The 13,516-nt window shown below is 37.7% G+C and overlaps 1 protein-coding gene and 2 pseudogenes across 2 annotated transcripts in view; all 3 read left to right on the forward strand.

The window, feature by feature from the left end:
* LOC148006397 (polyubiquitin-B-like) overlaps positions 1-13,516 on the forward strand; it is a 674,037-nt pseudogene that overhangs the window by 451,404 nt on the left and 209,117 nt on the right.
* Nid2-ps16 (nidogen 2, pseudogene 15) overlaps positions 1-13,516 on the forward strand; it is a 1,080,338-nt pseudogene that overhangs the window by 142,978 nt on the left and 923,844 nt on the right.
* The window catches only part of Arhgap20-ps6 (rho GTPase activating protein 20, pseudogene 6), a 65,568-nt gene that overhangs the window by 45,515 nt on the left and 6,537 nt on the right, over positions 1-13,516 (forward strand). The window contains 5 exon segments of the mRNA XM_087655366.1: positions 2,104-2,244; positions 3,475-3,633; positions 6,049-6,158; positions 7,240-7,289; positions 7,292-7,425. Of these exon segments, the coding sequence (XP_087511492.1) occupies positions 2,104-2,244; positions 3,475-3,633; positions 6,049-6,158; positions 7,240-7,289; positions 7,292-7,425 (594 nt within the window).

Below are 13,516 nucleotides of genomic sequence, written 5' to 3' on the forward strand. Positions count from 1 at the left end.
AGCAATTGATAGTTGTACCCACCTGTAATACCTATAAAGTACAATGATAACCAGTATGGCAAGATAGCAGAATAGGTTCAATAAGTGACACTAACAGCTCAATTCAAAACAACTGTTCTTTGATTAGACTTAAATGTATTTTCTTTACCATAGAATTGAACATGGTTCTGGGTCTTTCATTTGGTTTCTCAGAAAAAAAAGTTATTCCTAAGTATGCTTTTAAAGTTCAACACTTGGTATCTTGTTATTTCTCTTTAGGATCATCCGTGCAGGTCTTTGACTTGTCCAAGTCACACATTTTCACTCCTCTCTGACAAGATAAATTCATTTTCCTAAAGTAATATGATATAAATGTTATATAAATATACAATTCCTTCTTTTTGATTACTTTAGTTTTCTTCTTTCCACATCTACAATTAGCCTTAATTGACAATAGTCTAAAACATCAAAAGTTGAAATTTCTAGCAATAAGAATGCTTACCATATTGAGTTAATTGAAGAATATTTAACAGTGAGTGCCTTATGTCTGCAAGGATGATAATGATTCTATCACCTAGAATTTCCTTATAGTGTGTGATGCCCCTCATCAAGTTATTTATGAAATATTATGGTACCAATGGCTTCCTTTGCTGATCTTTGGTCATACTCAAATTACTCTTGTTTCATACAGCATATGTAAACAATTAAGATAATATTAAGATGGCATGTGTCCAAGGGGACATATATTAGAAATGAAGAATTCAAAGTATGTCTTTCTGAAAATCATATGAGAGTAAACGTAAGTGAGCCTAAATATAACATAAGAATAATCAGATATCTTGTAAATTCTTTCAAAAGTAGCAACATACAAAATTAACACACAAAGTAAGTACTCCTTCTTTGTAAAAATCACTGAATTACTGAAAAGTAAATCAATGAAAACATGTCATTAACAGTAACTTTTAAAAGTATTAAGTTTCTTGGGAAAATTCTAACCGAGAAATAAAAGGCTTTTATGATTAAAAAAAACAAAACCAAAAACAAAAGAAAAAATGAAAAAAAAATTCAACCCAAAACAAAACAAAATGTCTTATAAATTGAACAGATATCAGATAATGGAAAGATTCCCACATGTTCATGAATCAGAGAGATTTAAACAGTAAAAATTCTAGATCATCCTGTAGTAACATTTTGATTCTATCCTTTGAAAGCTTGATAAAATTTATAATACTCTTGATGTTATTAGGAGAAACAATATTGTAGAAGTGATTTTTTTAAACTTCTTTCCTCCCAGTCTTCTGCCATGTTCCCTTGACTTCACCCGTAAAGCCTCACCAACATCACTTCCTAAACATTAACTGAACAAGGCAACACCAATGAACATGGAAAACTAAATGGGCCCTGAAACCTAGACAAAGAAATATAGGCAATTGCATCGTAAACACGAGTATGCGATTTTATCTAAAACAAGTGTATTTTTTGGATGCAGGAGATAGATGAAACCTGCTTTCTGACCCAAACTGTATAGTATGGGTGTGAGACAGTTAATGCCTAGAGTTATTAATGAGCAGTATTTATTGGTCTTTGTTATTTTTTTGTTGACACATATTTTCCCCCTCTTTTTTGAATGACTACAGGGTTATTTATCATTTCGGTCCTCTTGTGTATATGTACGTTATCTTCAGCCTGCTGTTTGCATTTTGTAGACCAAGATTGATGATGAGAAATGGCTTAGTTGTGCTTAAACTATGTAATGTTTCTCCTCTTTTGTTGATATGAATGATACTTTTGCTCAATAATAAAGTCTAGGCTAGTATCTGTATTCTTTGAAAGCATGGAGAACGTTGATGCAGGCCCACTATATTTTAGAATATCCTTTGAAGATTCAGGTATTAGTCTAATGTAGTTAACGTTGTGTGACTTTGTCTTTTTCATTCATAGCTTTTTGTATTTTTATTTCTATGTTCAGTTAGCCTTTGACTATTATGTGTCTACTTGATGTTTTCTGTGCTTCTAGTACTTTAACACATATCTCTTTTTGATTTGGTGTGATAAATGCAAAGGATATACAAGGTTAAAGAGAGTTGAGTTTCAAAAATGATTTCCCTTCTTTCTTATATGCAGAGAAACAGAAAGGCTATACATATATATATATATGTCAAGCCACCAGTATATTCTGATCCAACACCACCAAGAAAGAAATGCTTATTTGGCAAAAATCTTACAAGCATTTATGTCGACAGAAAGCTGCCTGCTCCAATACGTGTGAGTATCATTTTGGCTTTCTGTAGCACCTTTGTTCTCAGTAAGCTATTTAATCAAACTGAGGAATGTTTAGATAACCGATCTATGAGAGTAAGATCATTTTAAAACACAAATAAGTTCTACCGTATTTTGAATAATGTAATTGAAAGAAAAAGAGAAGAAATACCATTCCCATGTTTTGCACTGACTGCATCAAAGATTCAAACCCACCAGCATGTTGGAGGAAATAATTCTATGGAAGTGCCCCACTAATTACCCAACTGTAAAGTCTTGCAGCTTCTTTATGACTCCACATTTCTCTGGAATCTCCCTTAATATCATTGCCCCTGAAATTACTCAATACTTAAAAATATCTGTAGGCTTTTCTTTTAAATTATCAATGAATTAGATGAGCACACTGTTTTTTATATATATTAACATCATTTATCCTAGTGGACTATATTTAAATGCCATCTAATATGGCTTAATCTATTTTAAATGAGTTACTAAACTTCTTTGTAAACATATCTTTAGTATCCAACATCTCTTTTAGCACTATAGCTGTGATAGGAATTTATGCTGTTTGTGAACAAATCTATCCTGTCAGTCACATGAGCATTACTGCCAATTTCTTAGGTATTTTAGAGCAGAATTTTCTGGTAACCTTGTTTGTATTCGTGTAATCAAATTAAAGTGGTGTGAACCTATGCATGGTAGTCATGTGTACAGAGTAAATTATGGAAGAATGATAGAAATATGCTTGGGTTTTTGTGAAAGCATCTGTAGACATAGTTGAAAATAAGAAGTCACAGAATAAGGATATAAAAGTCTCAGAAATATGGTGAAAAAATATTTCTTCAAAACACAAAAGTTAGGATTCATAATACAGGCCAGGACAAACAGTAAGTAAAATAGTGAGTTTATCTCTGGAAGGGAAATGTCCCAATATTTACTTAAGATGCCAGGCTTGAGAAAGATATTGATAGAAGGAAACACAAAGTAGTAGAGGACCATTCACCAAAATGCTTTGGGGAACAGAGGTCTAAGAAAACCATGATGTTACAAATTGGGGAAAAAATGGATTAGGGAAGAAAATGTATTTGGAAGCTAAAACAGAAAAAAGTTCAATGACTACTTTATTCCTCTCAGTTATAGCTGTGCAGCCAAAACTATCCTTGCTCAGGTTCACAATAAAAGACATATTTGTGCTTCAGGTGTGGATCTCTAATACTACATCCTTATCCCACACAGGACATGCTATCCATAATTGCAGGGAAAGGACGAGAATCAGATCACATATTCGAAAGTCTACCTGAAAATTCACACTGGTGCCTCAGAGAGAGGAATGACAGTGAACAACTCATTGAATGGATTAAAGAATGTGTGCTTGTAATAGCATCTGTCTTGAAGGTAAGGAAGGTTTTCATGTCACCAACATTAATCATCCCTCTAGAGATGCATATGTGCTTTCTGTCCTTAAGATTACATGATGATGACTGTTTCCTAGAACTATGGACACGTGACCTCTTGATAAGAGGCATGGCAGGTAAAAGTCTGACAAACCCAAAGATTCATCATAAAGACACAGGTGAAGAGCTTCTGTTGGAAGTTAACATCCTCATATATGAGATGGACTTTAGTTGGGCATTACAAATATTCCCACTGATTTCACCTCTGAACATACCCTGTGAATTAATAGCTGAACAAGTTATAATGGTGGCAAAATGTGCTTTATCAAATGAATGTATTAAATAATACTTACCAAAAAATATCCTTCACAAATAACAGTTCAAATTGACAAGTCCAACACTCACCTACAATAGGCTATCGATGTTGAATATTACCCTCTGTCTTGTATATACAAGAAATAGTTTTCCTTCTCAATCAAAAAATAATCCAGCACTCTCACTTTCACCAGATATTGCCATTCTAATTCCAGGTCAAATATTCAAGTATTAGCCTAACCTACTTTTAACTTGTCTAACACACTAACACTCCTAACTTGCCAGGGAGCTGCAGTGACTCTAGAGCAAATATCATTGTTTTATTTTTACTTGGGCCATGATCTGATTTCACCTTTCAGAAGTCTCTGGAGCTATGGCCCAGACATAAACAGTAAAAATAATGCTCTGGGATTAACTATGCTTACTAACATTAGGCAAAGGTACTGAATGATCCTTCCTTGGCGTTTGAGCTTGCCAAGTGTGTCTGATTCTCATTGCCAGAAACTTAAGACCTTACTGAAGTTAGCCGTGTGTATTCAAAGCAATACATGTACAAGGGCACCTAAGATTCTTCCATTTTTATGGCTTGCTATCCTTAGTACAACATCAAAGTTCATTGTTGTATTTCATGTAAAAGACAGCTTCTGTTCTTCAAACAATCTGATGCTTACAACTAAATTTAAATAGTTGAATATTTACAAATTTTAAGAAAAAGACATGAAACTGTGAGATCTTCTCACATGGAAAATAAGTAAGCTTCACCACTATTCCTGCTGGGTCTGTAAGCAAGGTGTACGTGTATACAACAGGTTTATGCTGTGTGAGCCTAAAGTACAGATTCAACAATTATACAGTCAGGATGAGTTAATTTTGGGTGCTGCCATTTTTTAATACTTGCCTATTCCAAGAAGAGGACTTTGGTTTTGGTTTGATTGTTTTGGTGGATTTTTAAACCATCATCATCATCACCATCATTATCCTCTTCATCATTTTACATTTTTTTTGCTTGTTCATTTTATGTCTTGTATGCTGCCCCCTCCCTATTCTGCCCTCACAGAGTCTCTCTCGTTCCTCGTGAGCTGAATTGGGACCCTTGGGTTGTCCTCCTACCCAGGCACATCAACTCTCTTCAGGTTTAGCACATCTTCTCCCCCTAAGGCCAGGTGGGGATAGGTTTTCACAGTCAACAGCTTACAGATAGCCCCTGTTCCACATGTTGGGGGACCCACAAGGAGACTAAGCTTTACATTTGCTAGAAATTGTGCTGTATGTAATGCTGCAGCTTCTGCAGGATTTTTAGATGTTAATTCAGCTCCCAGTGGTGGTGCTTAGTTGATTCTGTAGCTCTTCCTGTGGAATTCCTATCTCCTAGAGGTCATGGAATCTCTCCCCCATTTCTTCCATACAAGTCCTTGATTGGTCCATAAGATCCAATGATTGGCTGTGGCTCTATATAGCCTATTTCAGTCAGCTGCTGGGTGGAGCCTCTCGGAGGGCAGTTATGATAGGTTCCTGTCTGGATATTCCATATAGCATCTGGCGTTTTTCAAGGCAGAGAGAGCTTTGGGCTGCGAAGTGGAGTGCAGATCTATGATTGCAAGTCATAGTGTGGACTGGAAGTCAGGAGAGGCAATTTGAACAGACCATAAGTTTATTTCATTGCTATAGCAACTAGGACACTGCTTCATTGATTCTAGTCTTAGGGAAGAAAACACAAGATCCTGCATATAGGTTCCACATTTGATCCAAGATTCTGGGGAGATAGAAGTTTGGGAGCCTTTTATGTTATATGCTTTCAACCAGTGATTCTCAGCCATCCTAATACTGTAACACTAATATATTTCCTTATGGTTTGGTGATTACTAACCATTGCATCATTTTGCTGCTTTCTCACAATTAAGATTTGCTATTGGTAAGAATTATAAAGAAAAATGGAGAGAATATCTGACATGGAAGATATATGATATGTGAACCCCTAATGGATTATGACTCCCAAGTTGAGAATCACTGGTCTAAACTGCTAATTTTAAACAAAAATGCTTTTCATATTCTTTCTAAAATGTACATTGACCATTACTTTTTTATTTTCATTTTAAAAAAGGACTTCATTGCAAACATTGAAGGAAGTTTACTTACTTCTGACTTACAAGAGAATTGGCTTAGCGTCCCAGATGAAGGAACTCTGGTTGGAAAAATTAATGCCATCCAAAGGTAATGATACAGAAAGCACTTGTGGAACTGTACCAATATAGAAGCAGTGTTTTTGTAAGGTACATAGGCTTGTGTTTACAGTATTATAAGCTGGAGTGATGTCCCATGCCAAGAGGTTTCCTTAGCAAAGACACGTATTGTCACTTTTTAAACATGTTCATTTCTCAAACTAGAGTGTTGAACCATGTCTGTAATCACACCTTGGTGTCTTCTTCTTTATAACTGTCACAGTTTAGAAGACAGCCTATGCAACACCTTGTGTGCAGGTCAGCCTAGAGTGTGTGAAACAAATTAAAAGAAAGAGGTGTGTATAACACCTGTGGATTATTTGCATCCTAGTATTATTACCATGTTACTGTGAATATACCACATGCTAAATATATGTCATTGATTACAACATGAAGCTATTATGAATACTTCTTTCTCAAATATAACTACCTCGAACAGTCTAGGTCAGGTATAACTTTGACTTCTTTGAATCTTTATTCTGTGCAATACTCCAGAGAATGATTTTGTGTGTAACAGGAGCATTGAGCTCCACATGCTACCCAGGTGCCATGCATCTCTGTCTTGCTGTAGCGAAGCTTTTATAATCGCATTGTGTAGGGTCACTAGAGTGCTTTCTGCTCCTTATGTTCTAGAGTGTCACAAGAATGTTACATGGATTTATACTACATTAGATATTAAATGTGTCTCCACTCCCTGGTGCTTGGGAAGATGGATTGATGTTTAATAACACTAGATGTTTTCATACACAGAACACACATAGTCTGCAACAATCTCATTCATTCTAATACCAATATCCCAACAGCTTCTTCTGGCTTCTGTAGGTAGCAGTCAAATATCTATTACATAGAAAATCATTCATACTTTTAAAATGTTCCCATGATTTTATACAGTAAAATGATTTGCAGAAAATATTTTTTGTAGTACTCTAGCTGTATATTATACTTCTTTTGAATTCTGGTTATACTATGACTTGGTCTACAAAACATTTGCCCTGTTTTCTTCATAGTTAGTTTTGTAACTAACATTAGTTTTCAGACGGTCTAAAATGAAATTATCCCCTTTCTTTGTCTAGACCTGTACTGAAGATTCCGCAAGCAAACTTTATCTTTCTAAAGAATCTCATTTGGTAATAGCAATAATAAGAGACTTATCCACGAATAATTTAGACACTAACAGGTTATCTATCCAGATAGCTCCTTATGTTTTGTGGGATTACACTACAAAGGACGCAGGGTTTGGGAGTGATGTATCAAGAAAGGTAAGGGGGTCTGACTTTTGCCTTTGGGAACAAAATTCTCATTGTAATGCAGGAAGTAGGAAAACTTTGGAAAGATCATTTCTGTAAAAGGAAACCCTAGGATTCCATTCTTCTGGAGTGGAGTGGAATATATATCTATCTGTTTCAGGAAGATTTGGGAAGAAAGATGGTTAATGTAGTTTAAAATAAGTGAATCATTTCAGTCTTTCTTTTGTTCTTTCTTCATAGATATTGATTTTGGCCAACAGTATCCTTCAGACATAATGGTAGTCAAAGAAGACAAGAGTGAAGTTTTTAAAAAATCCTGATTATCCAGGTTTTGCTTGTTTTTTTTTTTATTCCGGCCCTATTTTTGGAGTATATAATACTTGTGTTTTACAGTAATTAGATTATTATATTATTAAATATTCATATCAAGTGAATTAATGGTCATACAAAAGTACATTTCATATATATATTTCATATGTGTGTGTGTGCCTATTTGTGTGTGTGTGTGTATGTATATGACAAAATGGTGTATATTATTTTGTATACTTTCAATTGCTTTACCACTAATGTATTCAGGTGCAGTTTAAGGTTCCTCAGGTCTCAAGGACCTCCACATCAAGCCAGATACACTCAAACTAATAGAAGAAAAAGTGAGGAAGCATCTCGAACACATGGGCACTGGAGAAAATTTCCTGAACAAAACACCAATGGCTTATGATCTAAGACCCAGAATCGACAAATGGGATCTCATAAAACTGCAAAGCGTCTGTAAGGCAAAGGACACTGTGGCTAGGACAAAATGGCAACCAACAGATTGGGAAAAGATCTTTACCAATCTTACAACAGATAGAGTGCTTATATCTAAAATATACAAAGAACTCAAGAAGTTAGACCACAGGGAGACAAATAACCCTATTAAAAAATGGGGTTGAGAGCTAAACAAAGAATTCACAGATGAGGAATGCAGAATGGCTGAGAAACACCTAAAGAAATGTTCAACATCTTTAGTCATAAGGAAAATGCAAATCAAAACAACCTTGAGATTTCACCTCACACCAGTGAGAATGACTAAGATCAAAAACTCAGGTGACAGCAAATGGTGGGTGAGGATGTGAAGAAAGAGGAACACTCCTTCATTGTTGGTGGGATTGCAGACTGGTACAACTATTCTGGAAATCAGTCTGGAGATTCCTCAGAATATTGGACATTGAACTACCTAAAGACCCAGCTAGGACACCGCCGGAATCTGAAAGAAACAGACCGGATAAACAGTTCTCTGCACCCAAATCCCGTGGGAGGGAGAGCTAAACCTTCAGAGAGGCAGACAAGCATGGGAAACCAGAAGAGACTGCTCCCTGCACACACATCTCGGATGCCAGAGGAAAAAGCCAAAGACCATCTGGAACCCTGGTGCACTGAAGCTCCCGGAAGGGGCGGCACAGGTCTTCCTGGTTGCTGCCGCTGCAGAGAGCCCCTGGGCAGCACCCCACGAGCGAACCGGAGCCTCGGGACCACAGGTAAGACCAAATTTTCTGCTGCAAGAAAGCTGCCTGGTGAGCTTGGGACACGGAAGCAGAATTTCTCTAGGAGGCACGGTCTGTGTTTACCGGAAGTCCCACACCCGCGGATCCCGGCCCGCAGCAGCTCTCTGCTCCCAGACCCGGTGAGAGAGAGACCCAACTGCCTGGTCAGGTGGGCACTCCTGAGGCTGCAGAGCGGAAGAGACCACCAACACTGCTCACCCCTGCCCACATCCCTGGCCCAAGAGGAAACTGTATAAGGCCTCTGGGCTCCCGTGGGGGAGGGCCCAGGAGCGGCAGGACTTCTGCGCCTGAGACACCACCAGAACCTGAAAGAAACAGACCGGATAAATAGTTCTCTGCACCCAAATCCCGTGGGAGGGAGAGCTAAACCTTCAGTGAGGCAGACAAGCCTGGGAAACCAGAAGAGACTGCTCCCTGCACACACATCTCGGACGCCAGAGGAAAAAGCCAAAGACCATCTGGAACCCTGGTGCACTGAAGCTCCCGGAAGGGGCGGCACAGGTCTTCCTGGTTGCTGCCGCTGCAGAGAGCCCCTGGGCAGCACCCCACGAGCGAACCTGAGCCTCGGGACCACAGGTAAGACCAAATTTTCTGCTGCAAGAAAGCTGCCTGGTGAACTCAAGACACAGGCCCACAGGAACAGCTGAAGATCTGTAGAGAGGAAAAACTACACGCCCGAAAGCAGAACACACTGTCCCCATAACTGACTGAAAGAGAGGAAAACAGGTCTACAGCACTCCTGACACACAGGCTTATAGGTCAGTCTAGCCACTGTCAGAAATAGCAGAACAAAGTAACACTAGAGATAATCTGATGGCGAGAGGCAAGCGCAGGAACCCAAGCAACAGAAACCAAGACTGCATGCCATCATCGGAGCCCAATTCTCCCACCAAAACAAACATGGAATATCCAAACACACCAGAAAAGCAAGATCTAGTTTCAAAATCATATTTGATCATGATGCTGGAGGACTTCAAGAAAGACATGAACACACTTAGGGAAACACAGGAAATCATTAATAAACAAGTAGAAGCCTACAGAGAGGAATGGCAAAAATCCCTGAAAGAATTCCAGGAAAACACAATCAAACAGATGAAGGAATTAAAAATGGAAATAGAAGCAATCAAGAAAGAACACATGGAAACAACCCTGGATATAGAAAACCAAAAGAAGAGACAAGGAGCTGTAGATACAAGCTTCACCAACAGAATACAAGAGATGGAAGAGAGAATCTCGGGAGCAGAAGATTCCATAGAAATCATTGACTCAACTGTCAAAGATAATGTAAAGCGGAAAAAGCTACTGGTCCAAAACATACAGGAAATCCAGGACTCAATGAGAAGATCAAACCTAAGGATAATAGGTATAGAAGAGAGTGAAGACTCCCAGCTCAAAGGACCAGTAAATATCTTCAACAAAATCATAGAAGAAAACTTCCCTAACCTAAAAAAAGAGATACCCATAGGCATACAAGAAGCCTACAGAACTCCAAATAGATTGGACCAGAAAAGAAACACCTCCCGTCACATAATTGTCAAAACACCAAACGCACAAAATAAAGAAAGAATATTAAAAGCAGTAAGGGAAAAAGGTCAAGTAACATATAAAGGGAGACCTATCAGAATCACACCAGACTTCTCGCCAGAAACTATGAAGGCCAGAAGATCCTGGACTGATGTCATACAGACCCTAAGAGAACACAAATGCCAGCCCAGGTTACTGTATCCAGCAAAACTCTCAATTAACATTGATGGAGAAACCAAGATATTCCATGACAAAACCAAATTTACACAATATCTTTCTACAAATCCAGCACTACAAAGGATAATAAATGGTAAAGCCCAACATAAGGAGGCAAGCTATACCCTAGAAGAAGCAAGAAACTAATTGTCTTGGCAACAAAACAAAGAGAATGAAAGCACACAAACATAACCTCACATCCAAATATGAATATAATGGGAAACAATAATCACTATTCCTTAATATCTCTCAATATCAATGGCCTCAACTCCCCAATAAAAAGACATAGATTAACAAACTGGATACGAAACGAGGACCCTGCATTCTGCTGCCTACAGGAAACACACCTCAGAGACAAAGACAGACACTACCTCAGAGTGAAAGGCTGGAAAACAACTTTCCAAGCAAATGGTCAGAAGAAGCAAGCTGGAGTAGCCATTCTAATATCAAATAAAATCAATTTCCAACTAAAAGTCATCAAAAAAGATAAGGAAGGACACTTCATATTCATCAAAGGAAAAATCCACCAAGATGAACTCTCAATCCTAAATATCTATGCCCCAAATACAAGGGCACCTACATACGTAAAAGAAACCTTACTAAAGCTCAAAACACACATTGCACCTCACACAATAATAGTGGGAGATTTCAACACCCCACTCTCATCAATGGACAGATCATGGAAACAGAAATTAAACAGTGATGTCGACAGACTAAGAGAAGTCATGAGCCAAATGGACTTAACGGATATTTATAGAACATTCTATCCTAAAGCAAAAGGATATACCTTCTTCTCAGCTCCTCATGGTACTTTCTCCAAAATTGACCATATAATTGGTCAAAAAACGGGCCTCAACAGGTACAGAAAGATAGAAATAATCCCATGCGTGCTATCGGACCACCACGGCCTAAAACTGGTCTTCAATAACAATAAGGGAAGAATGCCCACATATACGTGGAAATTGAACAATGCTCTACTCAATGATAACCTGGTCAAGGAAGAAATAAAGAAAGAAATTAAAAACTTTTTAGAATTTAATGAAAATGAAGATACAACATACTCAAACTTATGGGACACAATGAAAGCTGTGCTAAGAGGAAAACTCATAGCGCTGAGTGCCTGCAGAAAGAAACAGGAAAGAGCATATGTCAGCAGCTTGACAGCACACCTAAAAGCTCTAGAACAAAAAGAAGCAAATACACCCAGGAGGAGTAGAAGGCAGGAAATAATCAAACTCAGAGCTGAAATCAACCAAGTAGAAACAAAAAGGACCATAGAAAGAATCAACAGGACCAAAAGTTGGTTCTTTGAGAAAATCAACAAGATAGATAAACCCTTAGCCAGACTAACGAGAGGACACAGAGAGTGCGTCCAAATTAACAAAATCAGAAATGAAAAGGGAGACATAACTACAGATTCAGAGGAAATTCAAAAAATCATCAGATCTTACTATAAAAACCTATATTCAACAAAATTTGAAAATCTTCAGGAAATGGACAATTTCCTAGACAGATACCAGGTATCAAAGTTAAATCAGGAACAGATAAACCAGTTAAACAACCCCATAACTCCTAAGGAAATAGAAGCAGTCATTAAAGGTCTCCCAACCAAAAAGAGCCCAGGTCCAGATGGGTTTAGTGCAGAATTCTATCAAACCTTCATAGAAGACCTCATACCAATATTATCCAAACTATTCCACAAAATTGAAACAGATGGAGCCCTACCGAATTCCTTCTACGAATCTACAATTACTCTTATACCTAAACCACACTAAGACACAACAAAGAAAGAGAACTTCAGACCAATTTCCCTTATGAATATCGACGCAAAAATACTCAATAAAATTCTGGCAAACCGAATTCAAGAGCACATCAAAACAATCATCCACCATGATCAAGTAGGCTTCATCCCAGGCATGCAGGGATGGTTTAATATACGGAAAACCATCAACGTGATCCATTATATAAACAAACTGAAAGAACAGAACCACATGATCATTTCATTAGATGCTGAGAAAGCATTTGACAAAATTCAACACCCCTTCATGATAAAAGTCCTGGAAAGAATAGGAATTCAAGGCCCATACCTAAACATAGTAAAAGCCATATACAGCAAACCAGTTGCTAACATTAAACTAAATGGAGAGAAACTTGAAGCAATCCCACTAAAATCAGGGACTAGACAAGGCTGCCCACTCTCTCCCTACTTATTCAATATAGTTCTTGAAGTTCTAGCCAGAGCAATCAGACAACAAAAGGAGATCAAAGGGATACAGATCGGAAAAGAAGAGGTCAAAATATCACTATTTGCAGATGATATGATAGTATATTTAAGTGATCCCAAAAGTTCCACCAGAGAACTACTAAAGCTGATAAACAACTTCAGCAAAGTGGCTGGGTATAAAATTAACTCAAATAAATCAGTAGCCTTCCTCTACACAAAAGAGAAACAAGCCGAGAAAGAAATTAGGGAAACGACACCCTTCATAATAGACCCAAATAATATAAAGTACCTCGGTGTGACTTTAACCAAGCAAGTAAAAGATCTGTACAATAAGAACTTCAAGACACTGAAGAAAGAAATTGAAGAAGACCTCAGAAGATGGAAAGATCTCCCATGCTCATGGATTGGCAGGATTAATATAGTAAAAATGGCCATTTTACCAACAGCAATCTACAGATTCAATGCAATCCCCATCAAAATACCAATCCAATTCTTCAAAGAGTTAGACAGAACAATTTGCAAATTCATCTGGAATAACAAAAAACCCAGGATAGCTAAAGCTATCCTCAACAATAAAAGGACTTCAGGGGGAATC

Source organism: Rattus norvegicus, chromosome 3 (genome assembly GCF_021556685.1).
Source record: "Rattus norvegicus strain SHRSP/BbbUtx chromosome 3, alternate assembly SHRSP_T2T, whole genome shotgun sequence".
Classification (NCBI taxonomy): domain Eukaryota; kingdom Metazoa; phylum Chordata; class Mammalia; order Rodentia; family Muridae; genus Rattus; species Rattus norvegicus.